The 26,405-nt window shown below is 34.9% G+C and overlaps 1 protein-coding gene across 4 annotated transcripts in view; it reads left to right on the top strand.

Annotated features, from left to right (window-relative positions):
• LOC115215027 overlaps positions 1 to 26,405 on the top strand; it is a 106,289-nt gene that overhangs the window by 10,079 nt on the left and 69,805 nt on the right. For all 4 annotated transcript variants that reach the window (XM_036502432.1, XM_036502441.1, XM_029784160.2 and 1 more), the window contains exons 2-4: positions 8,347 to 8,388; positions 11,450 to 11,523; positions 25,916 to 25,984. In XM_036502432.1, coding sequence (XP_036358325.1) covers positions 8,347 to 8,388; positions 11,450 to 11,523; positions 25,916 to 25,984 — 185 coding nt within the window. The remainder of the gene's footprint in view (positions 1 to 8,346; positions 8,389 to 11,449; positions 11,524 to 25,915; positions 25,985 to 26,405) is intronic.

Below are 26,405 nucleotides of genomic sequence, written 5' to 3'. Positions count from 1 at the left end.
TCAGTTTGTATTATCCATTCTGCTATCATATGAGTTTGTTATTTCTATCCTCCAAGACATTTCCTTGCTTTAATAATACGATCAGTTTTTCAGGAGAAATCCCATAAAATCTTGTAATTATCATTCACCATTACAGCTTCTGGCCTTTGAGCATACCACTTTTCTGTCATTTAAAATCCACAAACTTAGCTAACGTCGCAATGCACAGTTTTACCAGCAGACATGCTTGCGTTTATACTTTTTTTTAGTTAGCGTACTGCACTCGCTCAGACGGCCAATACTTTCACCACCTATCTACCCTTTTTCACCTACTATGGGGTCTTGAATAATCGTCCGCCTCCAACACCCGCTTATTAATTTTTCAGATTTTTCCACACACACACACACACACACACACACACACACACTTTTATTCCCTCCTCACTCCGCTTATTAATTGTTCAGATTTTTTCCACCCCTGCTTATTAATTTTTCGGATTTTTCCACCACCACCCCTGGCTTTTATCTTCTTCCGCAGCTTATTAATCATTAAGATTCTGCCCCCGCTTTTATTCCAACTTTCTCCCCCTCATTAAATTTTGATAATCTATCTCCCGCGAAATCTTATTGTAAGCTACTTATATTGATACAACCACTAGTGTAGCTAGGGGTGGGGCGGTACTTTTGGATCTGCTATAGGCAATATATGTTTTTTTTTTGTGGGGTCGGGAGCCGGCAAACAGAAGGGTCGCCCCTGGCGGCACACACTCTAGCTACGCTAGTGGGTGCAACAGCTGGAGAATCTAATAATTATTTTATTTTATGTTAAAAACATTCTATATATATGAAAAAAAAAAGAACATTACACGTAATGACATCTATATATATAAAACTGTAGTTGTGTGAGTGTCTGTCCCCTTCGATTTAGATTCCTAACTACTCCCACATTTTGCGGTGCAGTTTAACCAAATTCGGGTATCTTATAGTCGTGATTCATATCGAGCCCGTCTGGCTATTAGCGCGCGTCTACGATGAGTCTACGATTTTAAAAATAATTTAACATCATTTTTTATTCCATTTTAATGCATAATTTTTCGTGTGTCGATGGCGGCGGAGTTGGCGTCCATGGTCACACCTGCACCTGTTTGCTTCTCCCCCTTCTTCCCTCCCTCGTGAAGCTGTGGGGAAGGGAGTGTAAGGAAATCAACGTCGTAAAGCGTTGTCAAGGAGACCAGCGTTCTTTTAGACACCAAAACAGAAATGGCTAAGAAAGCCCGATATTGGCATCTATAAGGAAGTAACTCTCTAAAAATGCTTATATAGTTATTTCCCTTACAAACCCAAGCAACGCCGGGCGATACTGCTAGTCTTTATATATAAAAGTAAGGTTGTGTGCTGTCTGTCTCCTACGATTTAGATTCCTAACTACTCCCACATTTTGCGGTGCAGTTTAACCAAAACCGGGTATCTTATAGTCGTGATTCATATCGAGCCCTTCTGGGTATTAGCGCGCGTCTACGATGAGTCTACGATTTAAAAAAAAATTTACCATCAATTTTTCCCATTTTTAATGCATTTTTGGCATATATAAGGGAAGTAACTCTCTAAAAGTTTATTATTAAATCTCAGAACGTAAAAAGCTACAGTAACCTTTGTGGTTAACCATATTGAGATAGCTATTATACTTTACATCTCTAAAAATGCTTATATAGTTATTTCCCTTACAAACCCGAGCAATGCCAGGCGATACTGCTAGTATGTTATAAAATAAATTGGATGTATTAACTAAATAATTAATTCTTGTTTTAGAAAAAAATCAAGGCTGACATCCTAGAAAATTTTAATATGAATTCTCATTTAGGCACAAGACCAACAATCTGTGTGGGGGGACAAGTGGATTAAAGCAACCGAAGTACATTCTGGTACTTTATTTTATCGACCCCGTAGGGATGAAAGGTAAAGTTAACCTCAGCGGGATTGAACTCAGAGCGTAATGGGCCATAACTCTACGCTGCAAGACACGTTGCCCGAGGCTTAGGCACAAGGCCAGCAATTTAAAGGAAGGAGAAGTCGATTAAACTAACTCCTGTTACTAGTACAAAACAACAAACTCTGGGGAATCCATTATTATTTTGACTGACCCAAATTGTGCATCAGCATGGAAAAAAAGAAGCAGAGGACAGGAATGAGAAGAAAACTTAGAGTGTTCTCTTTGTTTTCGTAATGCATGGAAGAAAAATATTTATCCACAGTATATGTAACCAAAGTTCATGTGGTGAGACTTCAACATTTTAGGGCATTGATAACCTTCAACCTTAAGAAGATCAATCATTTCGATACACAGTACACCTGCTTCAGGACACATAGAAAACAAGGAAATTACTGTCAGAAAATATGCTTTACAACCAGCCAGAATTTATAAAATCTTGAGGCTGGACAACTGCCCCGCGTGAGTTTACTGCTACTCCACACTGTAGTCAACAAAACTTCATTTTCAGTTTCTCTACGATTTCGCGGATCTTTTCCTTTTGAACGGCACATGTCAGCACAATTTCTAGTTAGCTAAACACTTTAAAACTTCGTATACTGGTAGAATGTGTCAAAATAAGACATTTTTTTCTCTTGGCTTTCTTGATAAAATTGTAATTCGTTTATTTATCGTAGTTTAATTTTTAGAATTTTAACCAATGAATCGCCTCTAATTGAGCTAAAATCATTTGCTGCGTCTAAAACTGAGACAACATCCTGTCACTAACCCTAACCCTAATTTTTTTTTTCTTAATTGTTAAATTAATTTAATTGTTACGCGTGTAAAAAAAACGTTTTTTTTACACGCGTAACAATTAAGAATAAAAAATTAGGGTTAGGGTTAGGGTGAGGTTTAGGGTTAGTGACAGGATGTTGTCTCAGTTTTAGATGCAGCAAATGATTTTAGCTCAATTAGAGGCGATTCATTGGTTAAAATTGTAAAAATTAAACTACGTTAAACAAACGAATTACAATTTTATCAAGAAAGCCAAGAGAAAAAAATCTTATTTTGACACATTCTACCAGTATACGAAGTTTTAAAGTGTTTAGTTAACTAGAAATTGTGTTGACATGTGCCGTTCAAAAGGAAAAGATCCAATTTCGCTTACAATCACCAACATAAATCCCACACAAAATAAGAACTTCAATGGCGAACTGTTTATCCTTACATGACAAGCTTTTTATGGAATAAGGATTTAACATCAATACGACTAGTCATTTCTCTTTAAACTTTTTTTCATAACATCATGACAGACAAAAGAGTATTTTGTGGTGCACCGCATCGAAATTATTCTATAGAAGAAAAGCAAGTACTTGCTATCGTGGTGAACAAATGCAAAGAGGAATACGATTCTGAATTATAGCAAATGAAAGGGAAAACTCATTGGGATGCTAAAAGGAAACGCCATGTCCCAGACATAGTTCACTTCTATATAACATTTTAAATACAGAGTATTTTGTGTTGCTATGTTGATAATTAGTATGCTATTATGCTTGACATTATATATATATACTTAACGTCTAGTACTACTATGTAGATAATTAGTACACCATTTTCGCTTTTTATCATTAAGAATGATGTCCTATATATGGTGCACAATCTATTTTCAAAGATGGTTGGAGGTTCATAGAACTTTATATATTTAGTTAGCTGAAATTTGGTGACCAGGTATAAGTAGTGTTGGAAACAGAAGGTAACATTAACCACTGATTACTCATTACTCCCTGACACTCAGAAGTTATCCCCCACCTCTCTGTCTCTCTCTCTCTGTCTCTCTATGTCTGTCTCTCTCTCTCTATCAGCATGGCTGCAGTCAAATGACTGAAACAAGTAAAAGAGTATATATATGTGGTACTTTTTTAATAGATTTTTTTATATTACCTTCTATAGAATTTAGTTGTCATGTTCCAGCACAAAACCATATGTTATAGCTGGCACTGCAAATGTGTGGATGGTGCAGATAGTGTTCCTGGTAGTGTGATGAATTTTTAGTATTTGAGCCTATCGAGGTATTCATTTTTCGTTCTTGTTTGGACATTTTTCATGCACAGTTTTACTTTCATCTCTTCCCCAAAATTTGTAGTGAAATTCCAAATCATCTGTTTCACTGCTTCATTTTATTATTAGTTTCTGGCACTTCTTCAGCCAAAGGACATCTTAATGTCTTTGCTAAACTATTTATACAACTGCAGCACACAGTTTTAGGCCATCCATGAGAATGAAAGGGTGTCTGAACCTCCCTTTCCATATAGTATCATAAGTTGACTTTTTTTTTAATTAGTGGACTTTAATTTAACAAGCATAAAATCAAATGAAGAAGAAAAGTACAATGCAAATACTATTCTCTTGAAATATCCAACTAGATATTTCAGAGAGGCTCAGCTTACAACGACAGTTTTGTTAATGATAGTAAGAACTGTCTGCCATGCTTTCCTTGTTATTTTAATGACATTCACCATATTGTCCTCACATTGATGTACTTAAACATTTTGATAATACAATCATTCAGGACTGAATCCTAAGCTTTTCTTGTAGCTGATTTAGGAGCATGACAGGTTCTTTTTCATGCCTTGACATCATCCAGTACTACCTTGAGAACAAGAACCTGGTTAATTGCTCCAAACAACTATTGCATACATCCCTTATGCTTTATAGGAATGACATTTTTTAATATATGATAAGTTATTCTATTGAATAGTATTTTAGAGAGTGCTGTATAAATTACCAGCTGACAAATGCTGATGCAATTGTTACATAAATCATCTGCTGGTCTTTTCTTGGGGATCATTTTCGTCATACTTGTAAGGAGCTATTGAAGCACTTAGTCTGGGCTCTTTAAGAAGGTGTTGAAGATGACTGTGCTGCACATCAAATGACTACCTTTATAAATTTCAGATATTATCAATATCAGAACATTTCCAGTTTTTGATGCTAACCTCAATACTGGAAGAGATGAGTTTTTTATGTTTTATTTTTTCCTGTTTCTTTTGTAGCTATGAACTCTTCTTGTTAGATATTGTTGTTGTTATATTTAGGTTTATTTTAAAAAATGAGTTTCCATAGTGTGTCAGTGTTTTCTTCCTATATTTCAGGAACTGCATAAATATCCCTGATGGGTGTAAGGTAGTATTGTTAGATATAATTTCAAATGTACTTTGTATTCTAACATTGTCCTCAAAACATTAGCTTATATAGGTAGCTAGATAGATAGATAGGTAGGTAGGCAGGCAGGCAGGCATAATGAAGGTGGCTATAATCAATATAAATCCAAAAAGGAAAAATTGAATTGTTGTCACTAATTGCGACTTACAGTGCAGGGTAGCACCTACATTGTTAGGAATAAGAGCTAAAAAGTCACCCCACAGTGAGTGAGATCATCATACTAGTCTAGTTTCATTTTGAATTAAAAGCTCATCAGTGATGACTACTCCATTGCTGGATAGTTTAGCTAAATCCCAACTGTCAGTATATAGTATTTACAATATGAATTGGACTTAGTCCTCAGTAAAGTTTTTGGAGTGTAAGTTCAAATCATTTGACCATTACAAAGTATTTTCCATATTAAGCATCTCTGTATCTCATCTGTTGACTCTATAAAGTTTATAACCATTTAATGTTGAAGACTGGAGAGAGCTACAGTAACTGTTCAAAATATTCAAGTTTTATATATTTCAGAAACTTATGAGATTTAAATTTCCAATTCAGAACTTAAAGTGCCAAGGAATTTGAATCAAACTGTTTTGATCAATACATGATCTCTGAACAGCTATGCATTTCTCCCATTGATTAACAAGGTCATTTATGCATCTTCAATAAAAATCCAAAGGTTTTGATCCCAAGAAATCCTTGAATTCAGTTTCAACCTTGGTTTTGGAACAGAAAGCTTTTTTTTTTGTCTTAAAAAGTATCTAGATGCTTGAAAAAGTGGTAGTCAGTGGATGAAAGATCAGGAGAATATGGAAGATGTGGTAAAATCTCGTATCCCAAGTTCATGAACTTCTGCAGTGCCATCCTGGAAACATGCGGTCAAGCATTGTTGTGGAGCAGAATTGGACCACATCAATTAACAAGTGTAGGTCTCATTTTGCTTAAGTGAACATGCATTTCTTTCAGTTACTTACAGTAAACATCCAATGTAATGCTCTGGTTAGGTTCCTGAAAGCTCTATTGTTTTTAAATGCTGATCATCAAGGGCAGATGGATGTCTTCTAACTTCTTGATCTTCAAGGCTCTCATCCTCACTACAGAATCATTCAAACCACTGTTTTACCAGTGGTGGCTGTTATGGGAAGCATTATATCCAAGCTTGAATTCATACAAAATGAAGTAAATGCATTTTTTTTCTTTTTATCATGTTTGAAATTAAGGATTTCTATGCTTCAAAATTATATTCTGAGAGAAAGCATTAAAAATTTATGAAGAGTACACATCAATTATTAAGCATATAAAATTTCATCTAAAACTCTACAACGATAACATCTTAAATCAAATTTGAAAAAATGTTTTTAAAAAATCAAACACTATTTTCCAAACAACCTATATATGGCATATAGAGAGCAAGTATTGGTTTCAAATTTTGGCACAAGGCAAGCAATTTCTGAGGGGGTTTGGTAGGTTGATTACATCAACTCCAATACTCGACTGGCATTTAATTCATCGGTTCCCTAAGGGATGAAAGGCAAAATCAATCTCAGTAAAATTTGAATTCAGAGCATAAAGATGGACAAAACACCACTAACCATTTTGCCCTGCAAGTATTGAACAACAAAGTTCTCTGAATTAGTAGCAAAGGAGGAATAAATCTCACAGTTGCTGTACCTTATATTATGTATTAAAGGCGATGTCTGGAACATAAGAGTAATCATCATCATCATAATTTAATGTCCATTTTCCATGCTGACATGGGTTGGGTAGTTTGACAGGAGCTGGCAAGCCAGAAGATTATATCTGGCTCCACTGTCTGTTTTGGAATGTTTTTATGGCTGGATTCCCTTCCTAACACCAACCACCTTACATATTAGTATTAAAGTGCTGGTACTGCATAGGGTGCCTTTACATTTCGAACTTTTCTACATCACTACACTGAAATGAAATCATTTCAACTTACTATATTTTTCATCTATGAAGATAGATATTTTGTCTGGTTGAAAGAAACATGTAATTGTTCTTTATATTTAACTAGCTGGCCCCATGCCTTCAAAAATGATGGCTAATTGTAGTGTTTTATATATAAATAAGGTACAAAAACAAGTTTTTAGTTTAATAATTCTTTTATTACCAAATTTTTTGTGAAAAATCTATCTGCAACTAATATCCCTTAACTGCTTGTTTCCTTTAAAAGAATTTTAAAGTTTTCCTTCCTTCTTGTACGACTTAAGGCCACATAAAGTTGGCCATGACTAAATACGAGAGTTGGCAAGTAAATTTGTTTTGAAGTGACATTTCCTTTCAATTGCACTCTCCATTATTGAACCAACCTAAGCTCATGTGACCTAAAGCCACAAAAAGCAGTCCATGACTTATAGTTGATGTTCTAAAATCTCCCTACTCAAAATTTATTGCATAAATTTCTTAATATAAATAAATTAGGCACATGTATGAACTGTTAAATGTGTATTTATAATATACTTTTCAACTGCAGTCATCTTATATTCTTGATACACTCAAGCAATAATTATTTTCTCTAATCAGTTTGTATATGTTTGTGTAGATATGTGTAATTGTAATAATTATTTGTAAAACAACAGATAGAATATGGATGATAATTAAATTAACACACTTCTCAATGTCATCTAGTGGTTTTCTTTTGAGATGTGGCATTGATCATCGTTTGTTACTGAAAGAATGCTGATTCACACATACAAACATTCACATACTTCCCTTGTACATTCACACACATACATACATATACTCATACAGAGTTGAAACGCTGTTTGATTTTTCTTTTCAGCATTGAATGTTCACCATCCCACTTCCATTGCACACATACACATACACACACACACACGCACACGCACGCACACACACACACACACACACACACACACACACACACACACACACACACACACACACACACACACACACACACACACACACAAACATTCACATACTTCCCTTTTACATACACTTACACAGAGCTGAAACACTGATTTTTTTCTTTCTTTCACTGTAGAATTTCCATCATCCCACTATTAAGTTTGCTATCATCCCTTTCTTCCTTATTAATCTATCACCCCTTCCTTTCTCATTCATATGTTGTGACAGAGAAAAACACGAGTATTATTATACTAGATTAAATTTCATTAAACTTTATTATTTTTCATTCACTTCGACAGATTTCGTAACAATAGCATGTATTCTTGGAACAGGAATTCTTGGTAAGTAAAAACATTTTTTTAACGTTTTTGAACTTCTTCAAATTCTGAAAATTTTCTCATTTTTTTATTTACTATTATTATTGTTGTTGTTGCTGTTGTTGTTATTGTTAATATGGTCATTAATTATATTTTCATTACAATTTGATGTGACAACTGATACACCCTTCCTCAAAGATACTTTAACTTTGTATTTTATTATCCATACATTTTTTAATTTGTCCAAACATAAAATGTATTCAATTCATATTTAAGTGTGACAGATGTGCCCACCACCACCACTACCACCTTATGAAATATTAAACATGCACCTACCATTGGAAGTTTTGTTCATTCAAACATTTCAGCATTATCAGCCAATGTTATTTGTCAATGATTGCTCAATTACTTAATTAGGCAGGAAACTCAGAATTAATGTATTTTCTGTGAGTGTATCACTTTATGTTCACACACAAAATAAGCATACACATGCACATACAATAAGAAAGAGCAAGAGAAAGAGAGAAGAAATAAGTATTTTTGCATATTTTCTGTGATGTGGAATTGTAATTCTACCATATGCTTTTCATGAAAACAAATGTAATTTTTCTATACATATCTTATGGAGTCTTTCTTATAAAGAATGTAACTGTAGATGCTAATCTAGAGGGAACCTGTTGCACTCCCCTGGTACCTGTATAGCCTCCTAAAGAAATGCAAAGGGGCTCTAGTTAAACCACTTCAGGTTCTCTTTCAGAGTTTCCTCACAACAGAGAGACTTCCCAAAAAGTTAAAGGAAGGCATTATATGCCCCATCCATAAGGGAGGTAACAGAGCAGACACTAAGAATTATAGACTTGTCTCTCTAACTTCCCATGTCAGCAAGGTCATGGAGTGCATTGTCAGGAAGATACCAACTGTGTTCCTTGATACCCACCATAGCTTTCACTCAGGCAGAAGCTGCCTTACACAGCTTTTGCAATACTATGACTGGGTGTTGAAACAATTAATGAATTGCTCAAATGTAGATGTGATATATCTTGACTTTGCAAAGGCCTTTGATAAGGTTGATCATGGGATGATATGTCACAAATTATGGGGACTTGGCATAAGTGGGAAAATTGGAGAGTGGTTGCATGACTTCTTAAACGACAGAAGCCAAGCTGTAGCAGCCAATGGAGCTCTCTCCATGGAAACATTAATAGAAAGTGGAGTGCCTCAGGGAACTGTATTGGGTCACTACTGTTCATGATGGAGCTTTCGGACATACCATCAGTTACACAGATAGCCATTCTTACTAGCTATGTCGACAACACAAAAGTAGTACAAACAATCAAGGAACATTCTGATACTAATCTTCTACAGAAAGACCTAGATGCCATAGATAAATGGGTTGAGGACAACATGCAATTTAATGCAGGCAGATTCCAAGCCCTCTGCTACCAGCTAGTTGGTGCTCAAAAGTCACAACCACGATACTTTGGACCAAAAGGAGCAGAAATCCAAGAATCACATACAGTGCATGATTTGGGGTTTAATATGAGCAACAAAGACTTGTTTCACATGCATATCACCAAGATGGTGGCAGTGTACAGGCAAGTGGCCAGATGGATTCTGAAAACCTTCAGATCAAGGGACCAGGAAACTATGCTGGTCCTAGGGAGGACATTTGTCCTCAGACGTCTGGACTACTGCTCTCAACTATGGTCACCCTACACTGTAGGATTAATAGCAGAACTTGAGGAAGATTGCATCAATGGAACAGCTGAGCAACTGGGAGAGACTGAAAGAGCTACAACTCTACTCTCTGGAGTGAATACAGGAGAGGTATGCAGTGATATATGTATGGATGATACAGGAGGGGTCGGCACCAAATTTTAGAATAGAAAGTTATACCAAACCTTGAGATGGACGTCACTGCATTGTTCCAAAAGTCCCAGCTGTCTCATCTAGGGTGAGGACCATGTACTGCAATAGCTTAGGATTCAAGGACCCACAGCTATTTAACTCCTTGCTAAAACATATGAGGGATTTCCATTGAGTGAGAGTAGATGTTTTCAAGAAACAACTTGACCTCTTAGTTTCCAAGATCCCAGATGAACCAATATCAAGGCATCTCTGAATTTGAAGTTACTAACCATTAACCATTTTCCCCACCTGGAAAAGACTTAGCATTCATGAGCACATGTCTGCCCCATTTTCTGGAGAGAGTGTAGTCAGTCTTTCTTGTGTGCCCAGCAGATTGATTGGTGATCAGGAGACTGACTGATTTCTTGAAGTTAAAGTTGTAGACCAGGTCATTTGCATCACAAAACCTCCTCATTCATAGGATCAAAGCCATAACCTCAATATACACCTTGGAACCTTCTGTGTTGCAGCCCAACATGTGTTAAAAATCACCAGGCATGAAAATAAGTTCACTGTCATTTGTAGGTGCTGGTATGGCTGTGTAGTAAAGAAGTTCATTTCAGAGCTCCATGGTTTTGAGTTCAGTCCCATTGCATGGATTCTGCTGCTGGTGTCCTCTCCTATAGCTGCAAGTTGACCAATTCCTTTTAAGTGAAATTTGGTTGATGGGAACTGTAAGAAGTCTATTGTGTGTGTGTGTGTGTGTGTGTGTGTGTGTGTGCGTGTGTGTGTGCGTGTGTGCTTATTCTTCTTGTCTTGATATGAGCATGTAGGTTGTAATCAAAGAGTCAGTCTTCGTACAAACAGTGTTATTTGATTGCAATCTCTATGAAAGCATGTTTGGATATTTCATTATTTGATAGATTATGGGGGAAAAATCCCTACTTTGCTTGGTAACAGACAAAGATTGGCAACAAGCAGAACATCTGTCCAAAGAAATTCTACCTCAACAAAATCTCATCTGACTCATGCAAGCATGAAAAAGTAGACATTAAAATGATGATGATTACAATGAAATATATGTGAGAAAGAGAGAGAGAGAGAGAATATGTATGTGTGTCTATTGATTTAGAAACTACTGCAATTAAAATCATTATTCTTGATGTAAATATCCTGATTCTTTATCATTAATCTTTTAAATTGCTAATCACTTATTGGTATATTATCTTTGAATTAGGATTGCCTGTGACTTTGTACAAATCAGGATTTTACCCTTTCTTGATATCGTTTCTGACGACGTTTTTCTTTCAAGTAAGATATTTATTTTATTTATCCTTTTTTATTTAAGACATTAATGATGGTCAGACTGGCAGCCATTTTCATTTTAAAGGTTTTAATTGATCCTATTGATCTCTGAACTTTGTTTGGTAATTATTTCATTAATCTATTTTGCAAAAAGAAAGATAATGAAATTCCACAGGCATGGCTGTGTGGTAAGAAGTTTGCTTTACAACCACATGGTTTCAGGTTCAATCCCACTGCATGGCACCTTTGGCAAGCAGCTGCTACTATATCCCTGGGCCAACAAGTGCGTTGGCAGATGGAAATTGTGTGGAAGGTTATCGTATGTGTGTGTGTGCATGCACACACACACACACACACACACACACACACACACACACATATATATATACATACACACATGCACATATATATTTATATGTGTGTGTGTGTGTGTGTGTGTGTGTGTATACACACACATACACACATATATGTATGTATATATATACATTTATGTGTGTCTTTGTATTTGTCCCTAAACACTGTCTTGACAATTGGTACTGGTTTGTTTACTTCCTCATAACTTAGCAGTTCAGCAAGAGTGATCAATATAATAATTACCAGACTTAAAAGTAAATGCTAAGATCAATTTGTTTGACTAAACCCTAGAAGGTGGTTCCCCAGCATGTCCGCAGTCCAATGACTGAAACAAATAAAAGATAACAAATACATGTATTTCCACTGAGATTCTGATATCTCTGACTGATACACTGAGATGTACCTAAAAGACTACTGTTCAGTTTCCTACTATCAAATTTCACTCAGGAAATTTTGGTTGACTTGAGGCTTTGGTACAAGACACTTACTTAACTCAGATAACAACAGACATCACCAATTGATGTTCCAAAATTTTTGCATTGGATATAACCATCATCAACTGATGTCCAAGCATCTATTTTGCCAAATGCACCTAAGCACAAGTGGACCTTATCAACGACAGAAATTAAGTCACATATATTGGGTCATCCCATAAATAATGCAGTTTTTATACTTCTTTTGTTTTCAAAATTAAGATAAACAGAGTTCTTTTTTTAATCTAAAATATACTCTCCGTTATTTTCTACAATGCTCTTCCATCTATCTAGTAGACTTGCAAGGCTCCTTCTTCCAAAATTCACTTGTCCGTGGCGAAAAATAATCCTCCTGTTCTGACCTTGTCTACAGAATTTATATTTTTTTCATCGAAATGATTTTGAAGGCTGTGGAATAAATGATAATCAGATGGGGCAATATCCAGCGAATATGGTGGATGGGACATTGTTTCCCATTCAAACTGCTCCAGCCTTTGAAATGTCATCCTCACTGTATGTGGCCAAGCATTATCTTGATGGAAGAACACCTTTCATTTTAAAACCAAAGATAGTTGTTTTTCTTCTAGCGCTGACTTAAGCAACTCAAGCTGCTCACAGTATATCTCCTTTGTTATTGTTTGTTTTGGGTTTAAAAGTTCAAAGTGGACTAAACCTTTCATATCCCACCAAACAGCTAACAACACCTTACGTAGGTGAAGACCTTTTAGCCTAGAGTGCCAGTGTTTCTCCTTTCCCTACTCACTGTCTCCGCTCTTGACATTTTTATAGAGAACCCATTTCTCGTCGCCAGTCAATATGTAGTCCAAAAAAGGTTCATTCATGAGATGTGACAGTAAAGAAGAGCACACATTCACTCTTTGCGTACAATTAGACTGGGAATGTTTGTGAAGAACCCATTGACCCAATTTACTGATGACATGCAGGTGTTGATGAATGGTTGAATGACCAAATCCAAGCTTCTCTGCTAGTTCCTCAACAGTTACAATGGTATTTTGTTCCTCCAGGGCTTGCAGGACATCCTTGTCAAGATCTACAGATCTTCCAGGATGAGCCTCATCTTCTAGGCTGTAGTTTCCAGCTTGGAATTTCTGGGACCACTGTTAACACTGGCTTACACATATTGTCTGATCCCCATATACTACATTAACATTCCTTGCACTTTCCATTGCAGTGTTGCCTTTATTGAACTCATAAAGCAAAATATGCTGAATATGCCCCTTTATCACTTCCATTATAGCTTTGAAAAAATATCTGTTAAATTCAAACTGCATTCTTCAAAACTTGCACTTAGAATAATGAATAATGACAAGGTAAAATTACTATCTGCAGGTGGTTTATCCCATCCCCCTCTGACTTTTAGTTCATGCAATTGAAAAAATGGCAATATTTATGGGATTACCCAATAAAAGATTTATATTGCAATAAAGAAGTTTTTTGTCTTTTTTCTAACTTTCCTTTATCATCATATGAGGTTGTTGATGATGATGTTCTAGATAGCACAGGAGAAAGTGATGCTTCAACCAGCTCTGGATGGAGAAAGTCCACTGATTTTTCTCAGTTTGTAAATTCATTTGACAACAAGTAAATTTATGCTCACTTGGATGCAACAAAAAGTGAATATTTTATAGCACTTTTAAATAACACTGTGTAACAATTTTTATTTCTTTATTTCTTTTTTTCTTTTTGGTGTTTGGTCAGTAAGTATTATTTCCTATTTGCTTCAATCTAGAAATGAAACATAATGACTACTATTCCCTTCAAGCTTTGCTTTTGTGACCTGGAAATCAATGTTTTGAAACTGACCTATTTTCCATTACATTTCAAACATATTCAGTGCTGAGTTGAGCAAATATTCTGTTCAATATCACAAGTTTGCTTTTTAGTTGCTTGACCTTAACCATTTGAGCATGTCCCTTAGTGATGATGAGCAGGACTAGTGGGGGAACATCATAGCTATGTGTTGAGAGGGATTACTTGAGGTTTAAATAAGTTTAACAAAAGTAGTTTGAAGGAAATATTAACTATTTTTCATACTTTCTACAGGTTAGCAAATAGGAAATAACAGTTGCTACTCAAGGACAAAAATCATGTTTTTTTTTTGTCCTTACACAGTGTAATGAAATTGAAAATTTTATTTGAAGTGTAAATGTGTATAAAAATTATTCTTAAGAAAAAGAGGTATTTTTTGTTTCTTGCTTGTTTGGCACACGCATTCATGCAACTCTGTCCTGCTGTTTAAGGATTAATCAAAATGTCAAGGAGTAGGGTTGGGTCTTTGACTATATGTTTACTAAGCAAACCTCTTAAACTTATATAAACTTATATTTGATTGAATTTTTATTTATGAATTTTATTAATCTATAATTTTTCTTAGCATTCACATGCATTTCATTTTTAATGAAGTACACCTCTTGCATTACAGTTATAATGTCTGGAATTGAACCAAAAGTGGAGCCCCTATATTATGTTCATTCTTCCAGTCAAGTAGAAAGAGCCAAATATCCCTCATATAATATGCTTTTCTTAAAAAAGGAGAAATACATTTTAGTTCTAGATACACTATATCTGAATAGAAATAGGACGGTCATTGTTGGAATGTCTTTGATCATAGATCTGCTCAATGAGTGGTGATTGAAGACTTAAAGGCCAGCATTAATATAGATGTACCTATCGGGAACCTTATACATGGTCACTTTCCTTCCTAGAAATAGTTGTCAGTTTCTTTCAAAGCACTTGTTAAAATAAGAAAGACACTTTGAGTAATGTTGTCCTAGATATAATAAGGTAGGAAAGCTTATATCATAGTTATGTTCAATCAATGATGAACTGGGACTAAATAACAACTGTTTTAACTTTACTGACACTCAATCCTTCAATATCATATTTTATTAGTATTGATCTAAGATGGCACCTGCTAAAAGCAGCTGTAACAGAAACAAATGTGAGATGTGACAATATTTTCCTCTTAAGAGTCAATGTAATTTATTAAATTTATGTAAAGAAAATAATTATAACAAGAGCAGGCAGAAAGCGCAAGGCAACACCAAGGCAACACCAATGTTCTCTCAATGATTAGCTGGAGATGATTTTTAAAATGAAAATATCTTAAATAAACTCGACAGCTCTCACAAACAAGAATATTAAAAAATGAACCTGACCACTCTCAAAAATTAAATTTAAAAAAACGGAAAAACAATCCAGAATCCTTTTCCTGTACCAGATCAATCCCAAAATCTAATCAATTTGTGCCAGTCATGAAGCCAAACATTCCTTAAAGTTACATCCAAATCCACCCAGTAGTTCTTGAGATATCTTGTCCACAGACAAACAAACAAACACTACTGAAACAGTACTTCCACCTTCACTAAGGTGGAGGTAATAATACAAAACAACAAAATAAAATGGTACTTGTCTTAAAGTAAACTTGTTTAATTTCGTATGATTTAACTCATTTTCAATTATATTTGTTAGTATTGTTTCTGTTTGAGCAGGTTTATTGTATGGAATTTTTCTGTTTAGTCAGCATTTAATTTGAAGTCATTTAATCATTATTGACTGTATATTGTCTAGAGTATATATTCTGTTTTTAATGGCAGTTGTTGGGAGGTTATCTTAAAGAGATTTTACTGTCATAGATATGGCTGTATGGTTAAGAATTTTGCTGTGCTGGCATGTGATTTACAGTCCAGTCTCACTCCATGGCACTTTTGGCAAGTGCCTTCTACTATTCCTGCTGGGTCAACCAATGCTTTGTGAGTAAATTTGATTAACAAAAATTGTGGAAACCCAGTATATGTGTGTGTGTGTGCATGTGTGCATGATTGACCCCACCATTATTTGATAACCAGTGTTTGTTTATGTCTCCATAACTTGAGGATCAGATAAAAGTAACCCATACAATAAGCACTAAGCTTTAAAAAAACAAGTACTGGGGTCAGTTTGTTTGACTAAACCCGTCAAAGTGGTGCCCCAGAATGGCTGCAGTCCAATGAGTGAAGTAAAATATAAAAGATAACAGATACTGGGCAGTCAGTGATTATGCCTTTATTACCACTGTTGTTTGATAGTTCAAGTCGTACAAGAAACATAACACATCAGAGAGCATCTGAAAATGAATTTATGTATCTCGAAATGTCTTTGACAAAACACTAAATTGAACTTAGTAAAATTTGAGTCTAAAATTATAAGCTCTTTAATTATAAAGTATAAACTAACTATAAACTCATTAACTTGTGTTCTGTTTTTAAATGCAGTCACAAATATGAAAGACAATAGAATATTAGCCTTATTAGTTGTTGAATCCACTGTCCCAACACTTGTACTCTGTGCATAGTCAAGAAATTTTAACCCTTTAGTCTATCAAATGTAATGCTTTATTTATTTACATCATTTTTGGATTAAACCTGCATAATCTTGTAGTTTCAAGATTTTGATGTTATGGTTGTTTATTTTCAAAATGACATTGTAAGGTAGGTGTGAGAAGCCAGATCTGGTTGGTTTGAATGTAAAACAGGTAGAATATTTAAACAGGGTATGGCTAGTTTAAATGCTAAAGGGCTAATCTCTCTCCCTAAGCCCACAAATTGTAAATGAGGAAGTACAGTAATTATTCAGTGTTCATTAACTAATAGACTTAATTCTCATTGTTTCAGGCTATTTACCTATAAATAAGAACCATGTGTCAATGAAGCATTACACTGGTCAACAAGTATTTTTCATCAAGCATATGTCAAGGTGTACTTAGTGTAGTTTTTAAAGCTGGTTTCAAATATACAATTAGTTTTTTGACATCACATACAGTTTTCAAGATGAGAAAGGTTTTTGGTTTTAGCTCATGCATTATATAGAAATTCCAATTAATGATATGTATACATGTATTTCATTTACATCAGGGAAACATACCTTTAAAGTAAACTACATTATTCATTGCTGCATAGGTCAGATGGAATATGTCATCATCTTAAATTAACCAATCAAGTTTTGTCTGATGAAATAGGTATTTCAACATCTCAAATTGTCCAGTCATAATTGGTCTGATGAAATTTTTCATCATCTCAAATTCAATATAAGTATAACAATTTGTATCTATTTCCTTACTTGTTTTACAGTGCTAACAATGTCAAGACAGTGTAGAAATCGCCCTGATGTGTTTCGTTATGTCTGGGGACAATTTATTGTGAAAGCTCAAAAACGTACAATAATACCAGAGATCAAGATTTATAAGCTATACTTTGACTGTCCATTAGGAGATCAGAACAAGTTATAGGCACCACATTTTATCTACTCAGCTTGCTCAAATGGTTTATGTGACTGGTTCAGTAAGAAGAAGTCAATGCCTTTGCCATTCCAATGATATGGAGGAAGCCGAAAGACTGTTATTTTTGCAAAATAAATGTCATAGGATTTTCTTTGAGGAATAAACACAAAAGTGTGTATCCCAATTTGGATTCTGCAATGAGACCTGTGCCTCACAATGGAAGTTCACCAATTCCAGTTCCACCAGATGATGGTATTGAAACGTCAGATGATGATGCTGAGGAAGATTACATGTCTGATGACAATAGCTTTGAACCTCAGAAATTTTCCCAAGCTGAACTGAATGACTTTGTCAGAGACCTATCCCTCTCAAAAGATAAAGCAGAATGGTTAGCATCAAAACTGAAGGAGAAGTATCTGCTAGAGCATGGTGTTTGTATAACTTATTTTCGGCAGAGAAATGTAATTCTACAAATGTGTTTTTCTTTTGAAGGTCTGCTTTGCTTTTACAGTAACATTGATGGATTTTTCAGATGTTTATCACAAAATCATGATCCTACAGAGTGGTGTTTGTTTATGGACTCTTCAAAACAAAGTTTAAAAGCTGTACTTCTCCATAATGGCAATTTGAAGCCCTCCATTCCTATTGCACACTCCATTCATTTTCATGAATCATATGAGAATATGAAACTTTTACTTCATGCCATTACCTATGAAAGATACTCATGGAAAATATGTGGAGATTTAAAAGTCATTGGAATGTTAATGGAAATGCAGTCAAGTTTCACAAAATACTGTTTTTCCTTGAGTCTATGAGATAGTCGGGCAACTAACAGATATTATTCGGAATTAAACTGGCGGATAAGAACATCATACTAGCCAGGACTATCTAGCGTCAAGAATATATCTCTTGTAGATCCATGTAATGTCCTATTGCCTCCTTTGCACATAAAGCTTGGACTGATGAAATAGTTTGTAAAAACACTTGGGAAGGGAAATGCCAGAGTGTATGAGTATGTTGTAGAAAAGTTTTCCAAAATCACACAGGCGAAGTTGAAAGAGGGTATCTTTGTCAGAATCCAAATTAGAGAAGTACTCAAAGATGTCAACTTCAGGACAACACTGGATGAACTGGAACTGCCTGCCTAGAATTCTTTCAATTCGATCTGTGAGAATTTCTTGGGCAACAAGAAGGCAATGGAGTAGACGGATGGCATCAAGAATCTTCTGAAATGTTACTCAGCAATGAGTTGTCACATGTCACTGAAAGTTCACTTCTTGGACTCCCATCTGGATTTCTTCGCAGATAACCTTGGAGCAGTGTGTGATGAACATAGTGAAAGATTTCACCAGGACATTAGTACTATGGAGAAACAGTACCAAGGCTTCTGGAATGACAGTATGCTCACTGACTACAGTTGTACACTTTGCTCTGATCAACCAGATCAGGAACACCACAGGAAATCCAAATGATAATGTTTCTAACTCTGTTGTTCTAACTTTGTTTTTTGTGTATTCACTCTTTTGTAGAATGATAGTGATGATTTCTAACTCAATAAACCCATTTACTTTCTAAAAATAATATGTCCTTATTTATTACGTTAATGATTTCATATATACAAATATGTAAATATATGCATGTATCTACTGAAAAACTGATATGTGCTGCATAATAATGGAGTGAAATTTTTAAATCAGCATGAAAAGTTAGTCTAAAAAGTTGGTTTGCATTCATAAAGAGTATAATGCATTCAATTTTGTTGACCAGTGTTATGTAACTATCAATTATTCACTAACTGTATGATTTGTTTGCTTTAAAGGCTGATTTAATTTTCTTTTATGGGCTTGTGCCTTTATAAAAATATTTTAGATGATGACAAGCCTTTTTTAACTTGGTCTTTTGAGGGCGGTAATATGACTCAACCTTTTAATCTGCTAAAAACAGCTGCAAGATTTTCTTCAAATCACATCCTAAATTTTTTTTTTTTTTCAATGGATGTATTAGATGTAGTCCTTAACCCTTTTGATACCAACCCTGCTGAAACTAGCTCTGGCTCTGAGTACAAATGTCTTGTTTTCATAAGTTTCGAATTAAAATCTTCCACCAAACCTTAGCCACAATTTATGTTCCTAACACTAGCTGAGTGATAACTAAGTTATTTTACTAAACTCTTTGTTATATTTAAAGTAATTGAAAGAAACACAGAGCATCTCAAAATAAATACTGTAACGAAAAGGTTAATATACAAAAAGATCAGTTAGTTACCATTGGAATATCTTTGATCAAAGAGTATTTGTTTTTGTTGATTTTTTTTAAAATCAGGATTGGCCTGAAGTAGAACAACAATAAAAGCTAATTTATTTGCCGTCAAAAAAAAAAAAAGAAAAGAGAAAAATAATCAATATAAAATAATCAATATAATTAGCATTACACTGAGTAAGCAGTTTGCAACTAATTCTGTACACTGCCACAAATGTTATCTTAATATTTTTTTAATAACAGATGTTAAACTTGGTTCTCACATTACTACTGAAAGTATTACAATTCACAGATATTTGCATACAACCATATGTAAGCAAACAGCACCCTGCTTGGTATTGCATACAACTATTTGCAGTAAAAGACGCACCTATGTAGTGAATGGCATCCTCCATTGGTTTCTATAGTGAGCACTTCATTTGTTTGACTGACAGAGATACCTACTTAATGAATTAGCATGATTTAGTACAGTCATGGGCAAACTATGGCCTGCAGAACGTTTTGAATGGCATACCTAACAAAAAATTACCTTGAATCATTTTATTAGTGCAGCCTATCTGATGATAGCCATATCTCACATAACCAGCTTCATAAAAAATATTGCCCATATCTGATTTAATAGATGAGTATTTCACAAACACATGTACTTGTAGCATTAGTTATAACAAAGACTTGGTGTCAGTTCATATACAACAAGGTTTCATGAAAATACAGAGTCAATCTTACATGAGCATCATATTTTACAGGTGCTGAAGGTCTTCAACAGATAACTGACGATTAAGCTGATCTTTCACATCGCTTCAAAAATGTATGACTATTGATTCTTCATCCATCTCCGAGTTGGGATAGAGCTGTGAATAGCAAAATCATGCTGGTTTTAGTATGAAGCTGTGAAAGCAGATATGAGAAAAGAATTCACAGCAGATCATAATGAACGTGATCCCAATTTCCTTTGAATTTTTGTGCTAAAAGTGTCTGTTTTGTAAGGCCATCACAGAAAGAAAATTTTGGAACTTATCAAGTGAACAACAAGCTCTGATTGGTTGAAATTAAGGTCTGCATGCATGATAAACTCATGGTTTACATGTGATCAGAAAATGGAGTTGAAGTCAACTGCCGTATACTCTTAGCACACCCTCATGTAAAATCAGCATAACACAAAGCACAACATGGCTAATATATCCAACAGGCTTTCAGAGTTTCCATCTATCCAATTTCACTCTAAAGGCTTAGGTCAATTTCAGGCTATGGTAAAAGACACTACAAGCAACCAAACTTAAGGTTTCATGATTGCAAAGCAAACTTATTAAGCACTTGCTAATACCTATAACTGCATACAGCTATATATATAAATCCAACTATATATTTTTTTAGCACAGCCAATGATTTTCAGTAACAATTACACAACTTTGAAAGGAGTCACTCTCTCTCTCTCTCTCTCTCTCTCACACACACACACACACACCAAAACATGCATTCACACTGACACACACAAATACAAGCACACACGCGTGTGTATATCAATCAAGCACAAAGAAGATTCCATGAATACTATATTAATTGATGTACAACCACAGATGTTAATTTGTGCACAATTACAGTAATCTCTCAACTATCACAAGTGTTATGTTCCAACCCCTCCCCCCACACACACAATAGGTGAAAATCTGTGAAGTAGAAACAGTACTGTACTGTATATATTTTTTTTATTATTTTTATAATTTGTATCTATTTATTCTATTATAAATGCGAAACAGCACCACACACCTGCCTTCCGAGTTTTGCTTTCCATACAGTATGTGCAATTCTTAGTTTACTCATCTACAGTAAACTACGTATTTTCTTTTAATATATTTTAATTAATGTGTTATGTATTTCTATTTATTAGTTTATTAATTTTTTGGCATGAAAATGCTTATTTTATCACAGAAATAATTTTAATCTAAAAAAATATAAATGCCTATCAACTGCAGAAAGCTGCAATATACTGAGGAGTTCGTGATATAAATTTACATATATTCAGAAAAATCCATGATGTACTGAGGGTGCAATAGGTGAACCACGATATGGCGAGGAATTACTGTAATACAATTACTTTTGATACTCCTTTATATTATCTACTCAATCAGTTTTATGCAAATCCGACCATATAACCTTGTCATGAGAACACAGCTTTTAGAAACAAATGGATCTGTGATCAATATCTTTGCTTATTTGAATATACTAATTTACATATACATAATTAAAATAAACCTTCACAGCAGAAGTGTTATGGCTGCTTCCCCCAGTGAAGAAGATTGACCTGCAAGATTCCTGTATCAGTGCCACGTAAAAAGCACTCTTGTTGGTGTCACATGATAACACTTGTGCCAGTGCCACATTTGAAGCACTCAGCACACCTTTTAAAGCAGTTGGTGTTAGGCAGGGCATCCAGCTGCAGAAAGCTAAATTAGATTGGAACCTGCTGCAGCTTTCCAGCTCTGATTAAACTGTACAACATATACCATCATGGACAATGGACTTAAAGGATGATGGCAATGAAATGAATAAATAAATAGAAATAGCGATCTATAAACTGGCACTCCATTGGTTACGATGAAAAGGGTTCCAGTTGATCCTATCAACAGAACATGTGCTCATGAAATTAACATGCATATGGTTGAGCACTCCACAGACACATGTACCCTTTACGTAGTTCTCAGTGAGATTCAGCATGACACAGAGTGTGACAAGGCTGGCTCTTTGAAAAACAAGTACAACTCATTTTTGCCAGCTGAGTGAACTGGAGCAATGTGAAATAAAGTGTGCTGCTGAAGGACATAACATGACGCCAGGAATCAAACTCACCACCCTATGATTGTGAATTGAATATCCTAATCACTAAGCCATGTGGCTTCACATATACATATATATATATATGGATCAAAACAGTTTGATTCAAATTTGTTAGTACTCTTGAGTTTCAAGTGTGATGCTAGTCAGCCATTTTGAATTTGAATGACAGAAGTTGATTGTTATTACCGTAAGGTGGGCTGTGATTGGTTGAGGAAGGTCACGCAATGTTGTGGCTTGATGTTGGAGTATATGGGTAACAGTTAGTTGGAAAATACCGCATAGTAAACAGGAAATTCACCACATGGAGGACGGGAAATAGTACATGGGGGTGATTAGAAATCAGTCAGGCTGTTGGAGGGGAAGTAGGAAGGGTATCATGTGCAAGTATATAGTTCTATATGTGGGTGTGCAGATGCACTCATAGTATATAGCATGTGTATATTGATGCGAGTGTGTGCATGGGTGTGCACATGCATGTCTGCACCACACGCATGCTTGTATGAGCATGCACACACGCATATGCACACATGTATACTCATGCATATTCATTCATATGTACATGTGTATATCCACATACATGTATACATACATACCAGTGTGCATGTGCACTCGCACACATGCGTACACATGTATACATGCACAGAACAAGTATTGGTGTGTGTTGGGGGTTGGTAAACATTGGGGATTGGTAAATGGTGCTCCTGCTCATAGGGTTGGTTTGCAGTGGTGACCTTGGTGCAGGCAGTGCAGAGTAGCAGTGGTGCTAAGGTAGTATATCCGGATTAGTGGCAGTCAGAAGCCTGTAATTTGCCAGAAGGGCATATCTCTGGTGACAGCAATACAATAGATCATATTTCTTGTTGATGGTTACTGTGGGTTTTTGGAGGATATGCAGCTTTCCATGGAGGCAGAGCTGGCAGTTAGGGGTGCCAGGTGAACATGGTGGTGCTCTGTTGATAATAATCTACTTGATGCTGGGTATTTCATCTCGGAGATCACAGTGTATCCAGAGAAAACAAGACAGGGAAGTAGAGTTCTCTCTGTCCCTGGATCTGAATGAGTGCATATGCTGGGAGTATCTTCTCTTGAAGTCATTAGCTGTCATACCTGTATAGTGCCTAGTAATGCCATCAGCTGATGTAAGGGTGGCTCTATATACTATGACCCTTGAGAGACAAGATCCTTCTAGAGGGCACATGGTGTGGTTTTGGAAGTTGCATGCTGGGGTTCAGTTGATGTGGGTACATTTTTACGTTTGTTGAGGAAACTTTGTATCTATTTTTTAACATGCTGTCCCCACACAGTTAATTATATTGATCCAAATTAATTATGATAGTTATGAAGTTAAAATACTGAACTATTGGCTACATAAGTTCAAATCCAACTCATGCCAAACATTTTGTACTCCTAGAAGAAAGGGTGAGAGAATCCTTGAAACAGTAAATCACTGCACTAAATTACATTATAACAGAATTTACTTTCCTCTGTATCATTTGACTAAGGTTGACTCTATATTTTATTTCTTCACAACTCAATATTGTAACCACAAGCAATTTACTGACAGTAATTTGACAAATTCTATTTCAACAAATGAGCTTATTCCTATATAAAAGTAGCATATTGGTAGGAATTGTAAAGTTTTATATGAAATGCTTTGCAGTAGAATTTGGTTTCATGTTTTCTATGTTCAAATTCTGTTCATGTTGATTTTGCTTTTTATATCCCACGGCCAACAAATATGTAAAATACTGATTTTGGTTCAACTGATCTTTTCTACATAGCCATATATATACCTGTGTAAGAAATTCTTATAATTGAAATGGCAACAAACTGGTAGATGTAGTAGGCATCTTACTATGTGTCTTACAGTATTTATTTTCTCTTTTCATTTCTATATTCTGAGCTCAAATCCCATGACGCTCAACATATTTTTTTCATTGTTTTTATTTCTTGCTAACATTAAATTTCACACTAAAAGTTCACTCTTATCCCCACATTAAAGTAACTATTTACAAATTAGAGACTTTCAAATTGCCTCTAACAATGTTTGTAGCCGATTAATTAGTTTTATTTGATTTACATAATTTGTTTTTTTATTTGATTGTATTAAATACTAGCAATATATAAATGTTGGATTATTAAAATTTTGTTAAAATGTGGAATTTGTAATGTGCCTTAAGGCATGGCAGATTAATTTAACTTTCTTCAACTTTTCTAAGATATTAAGTTCAACTCTTACATCAGAGTTGAGTGAAACTCAATAAGAAGTGCTACCCATATGTATAAATATGATATAGCAAAATGTAAAATTCTTCAGCTTGAAAAGTTATTGTGTTTTTCAATTGAATACATGCTGGTTTGGAAAATCTCTATTGTGTTTTACCTCATTATGTTTCTATTATGCAGATCTTCACATAACTACAATTTAATGTCTGAGCATTGATGATATAATAAAGATAAGTACTGACGGATGAATTTAATCTTCTAGGATTCTAGATAAATCAGTAAGTAAACCAGTTGACCAGCAAAGAAGTTGAAAGTTTGTCTGGTCACTGATAATGAAATGTGAGCAGATGGAGCAGGTAATACCATTGTAAGCAATGTGGAAACTAAAAGAATTTCATTGGTTCCCAGGGTTAAATTCAATTCCTCCAATGGAGAAAAAGCTGCCCCTCAGTAGGCTAATGAAAGACCAGTACATAGACACTGATCCTTCCAGAAAAAGTAGCCAAATTTCTCTCCCATTAATGTTAGAGAACCCCAAAATTAAATCTGGGCCCTAAGGATGCTTGTGATTTTTTAAAATATTATTCTTTTAAGAAGAGTGTTGATTTGACACAATTGCATCTCATACATGTGTCACCTTGACCTGACAGACCATGGAACACAATCCACAGCTCCAAATTTCTACATCTTTACATACATGATAATTCAAATATCACACACAAGGATTTGCTATGTCAACAGAACAGATACATAATTTATGTTTCTTGCATTCTTTAAAGCCCTTGTAAAAAAGTTTTAACTCAAAATATCACAATGAATTGAATATTTGATATATCTTTGTTATTGTTATTATCAATATTTATTGTTCTATCTGCATAACTTCACCTTTTATAAGATACTAATTTTCAATTATGCTTTTTCATTTTGCTTTATATTATAATAAATCTTTATATCTATATTTTTCTCATCCTAGGTTCTTTTAATTTTTATCACTGTGGAAATACTTCAGAGAGCCTGTATTAATCAGTTTCTGGCTTTTAAGGTTTGATATTCAATATAACATTTCATTTTATTGCTATTTTTTGATTTCTTGTTTATTTTACTATTCTGGTCTCTCATCACTATAATCTTCAAAGCACTACTATTTCTTCTTACTTTTAGCAGTCTTTGTGTAAGATTAATTTCAGTTAACAAAATCATCAGAAAATACTAAACTTAAAGTTTCTTTATTTCTACAATATGAACATAGGCACAGGTATGGTTGTAATAGGCATAGACATAGCTGTGTGGTAAGAAGCTTGCTTCCCAACCACATGGTTCTAAGTTCAGTTTCACTGGGTGGCACCTTGAACAAGTGTCTTCTACTATAGCTTCAGGCCAACCAAAGCCTTGTGAGTGAATTTGGTAGACAGAAACTGAAAGAAGCCCATTGTATATTCGCCATGATAGATCGCTAGCCACCA

This window comes from Octopus sinensis, linkage group LG1 (assembly GCF_006345805.1).
Source record: "Octopus sinensis linkage group LG1, ASM634580v1, whole genome shotgun sequence".
Classification (NCBI taxonomy): domain Eukaryota; kingdom Metazoa; phylum Mollusca; class Cephalopoda; order Octopoda; family Octopodidae; genus Octopus; species Octopus sinensis.
This window is presented reverse-complemented; position numbering and strand designations above follow the sequence as displayed.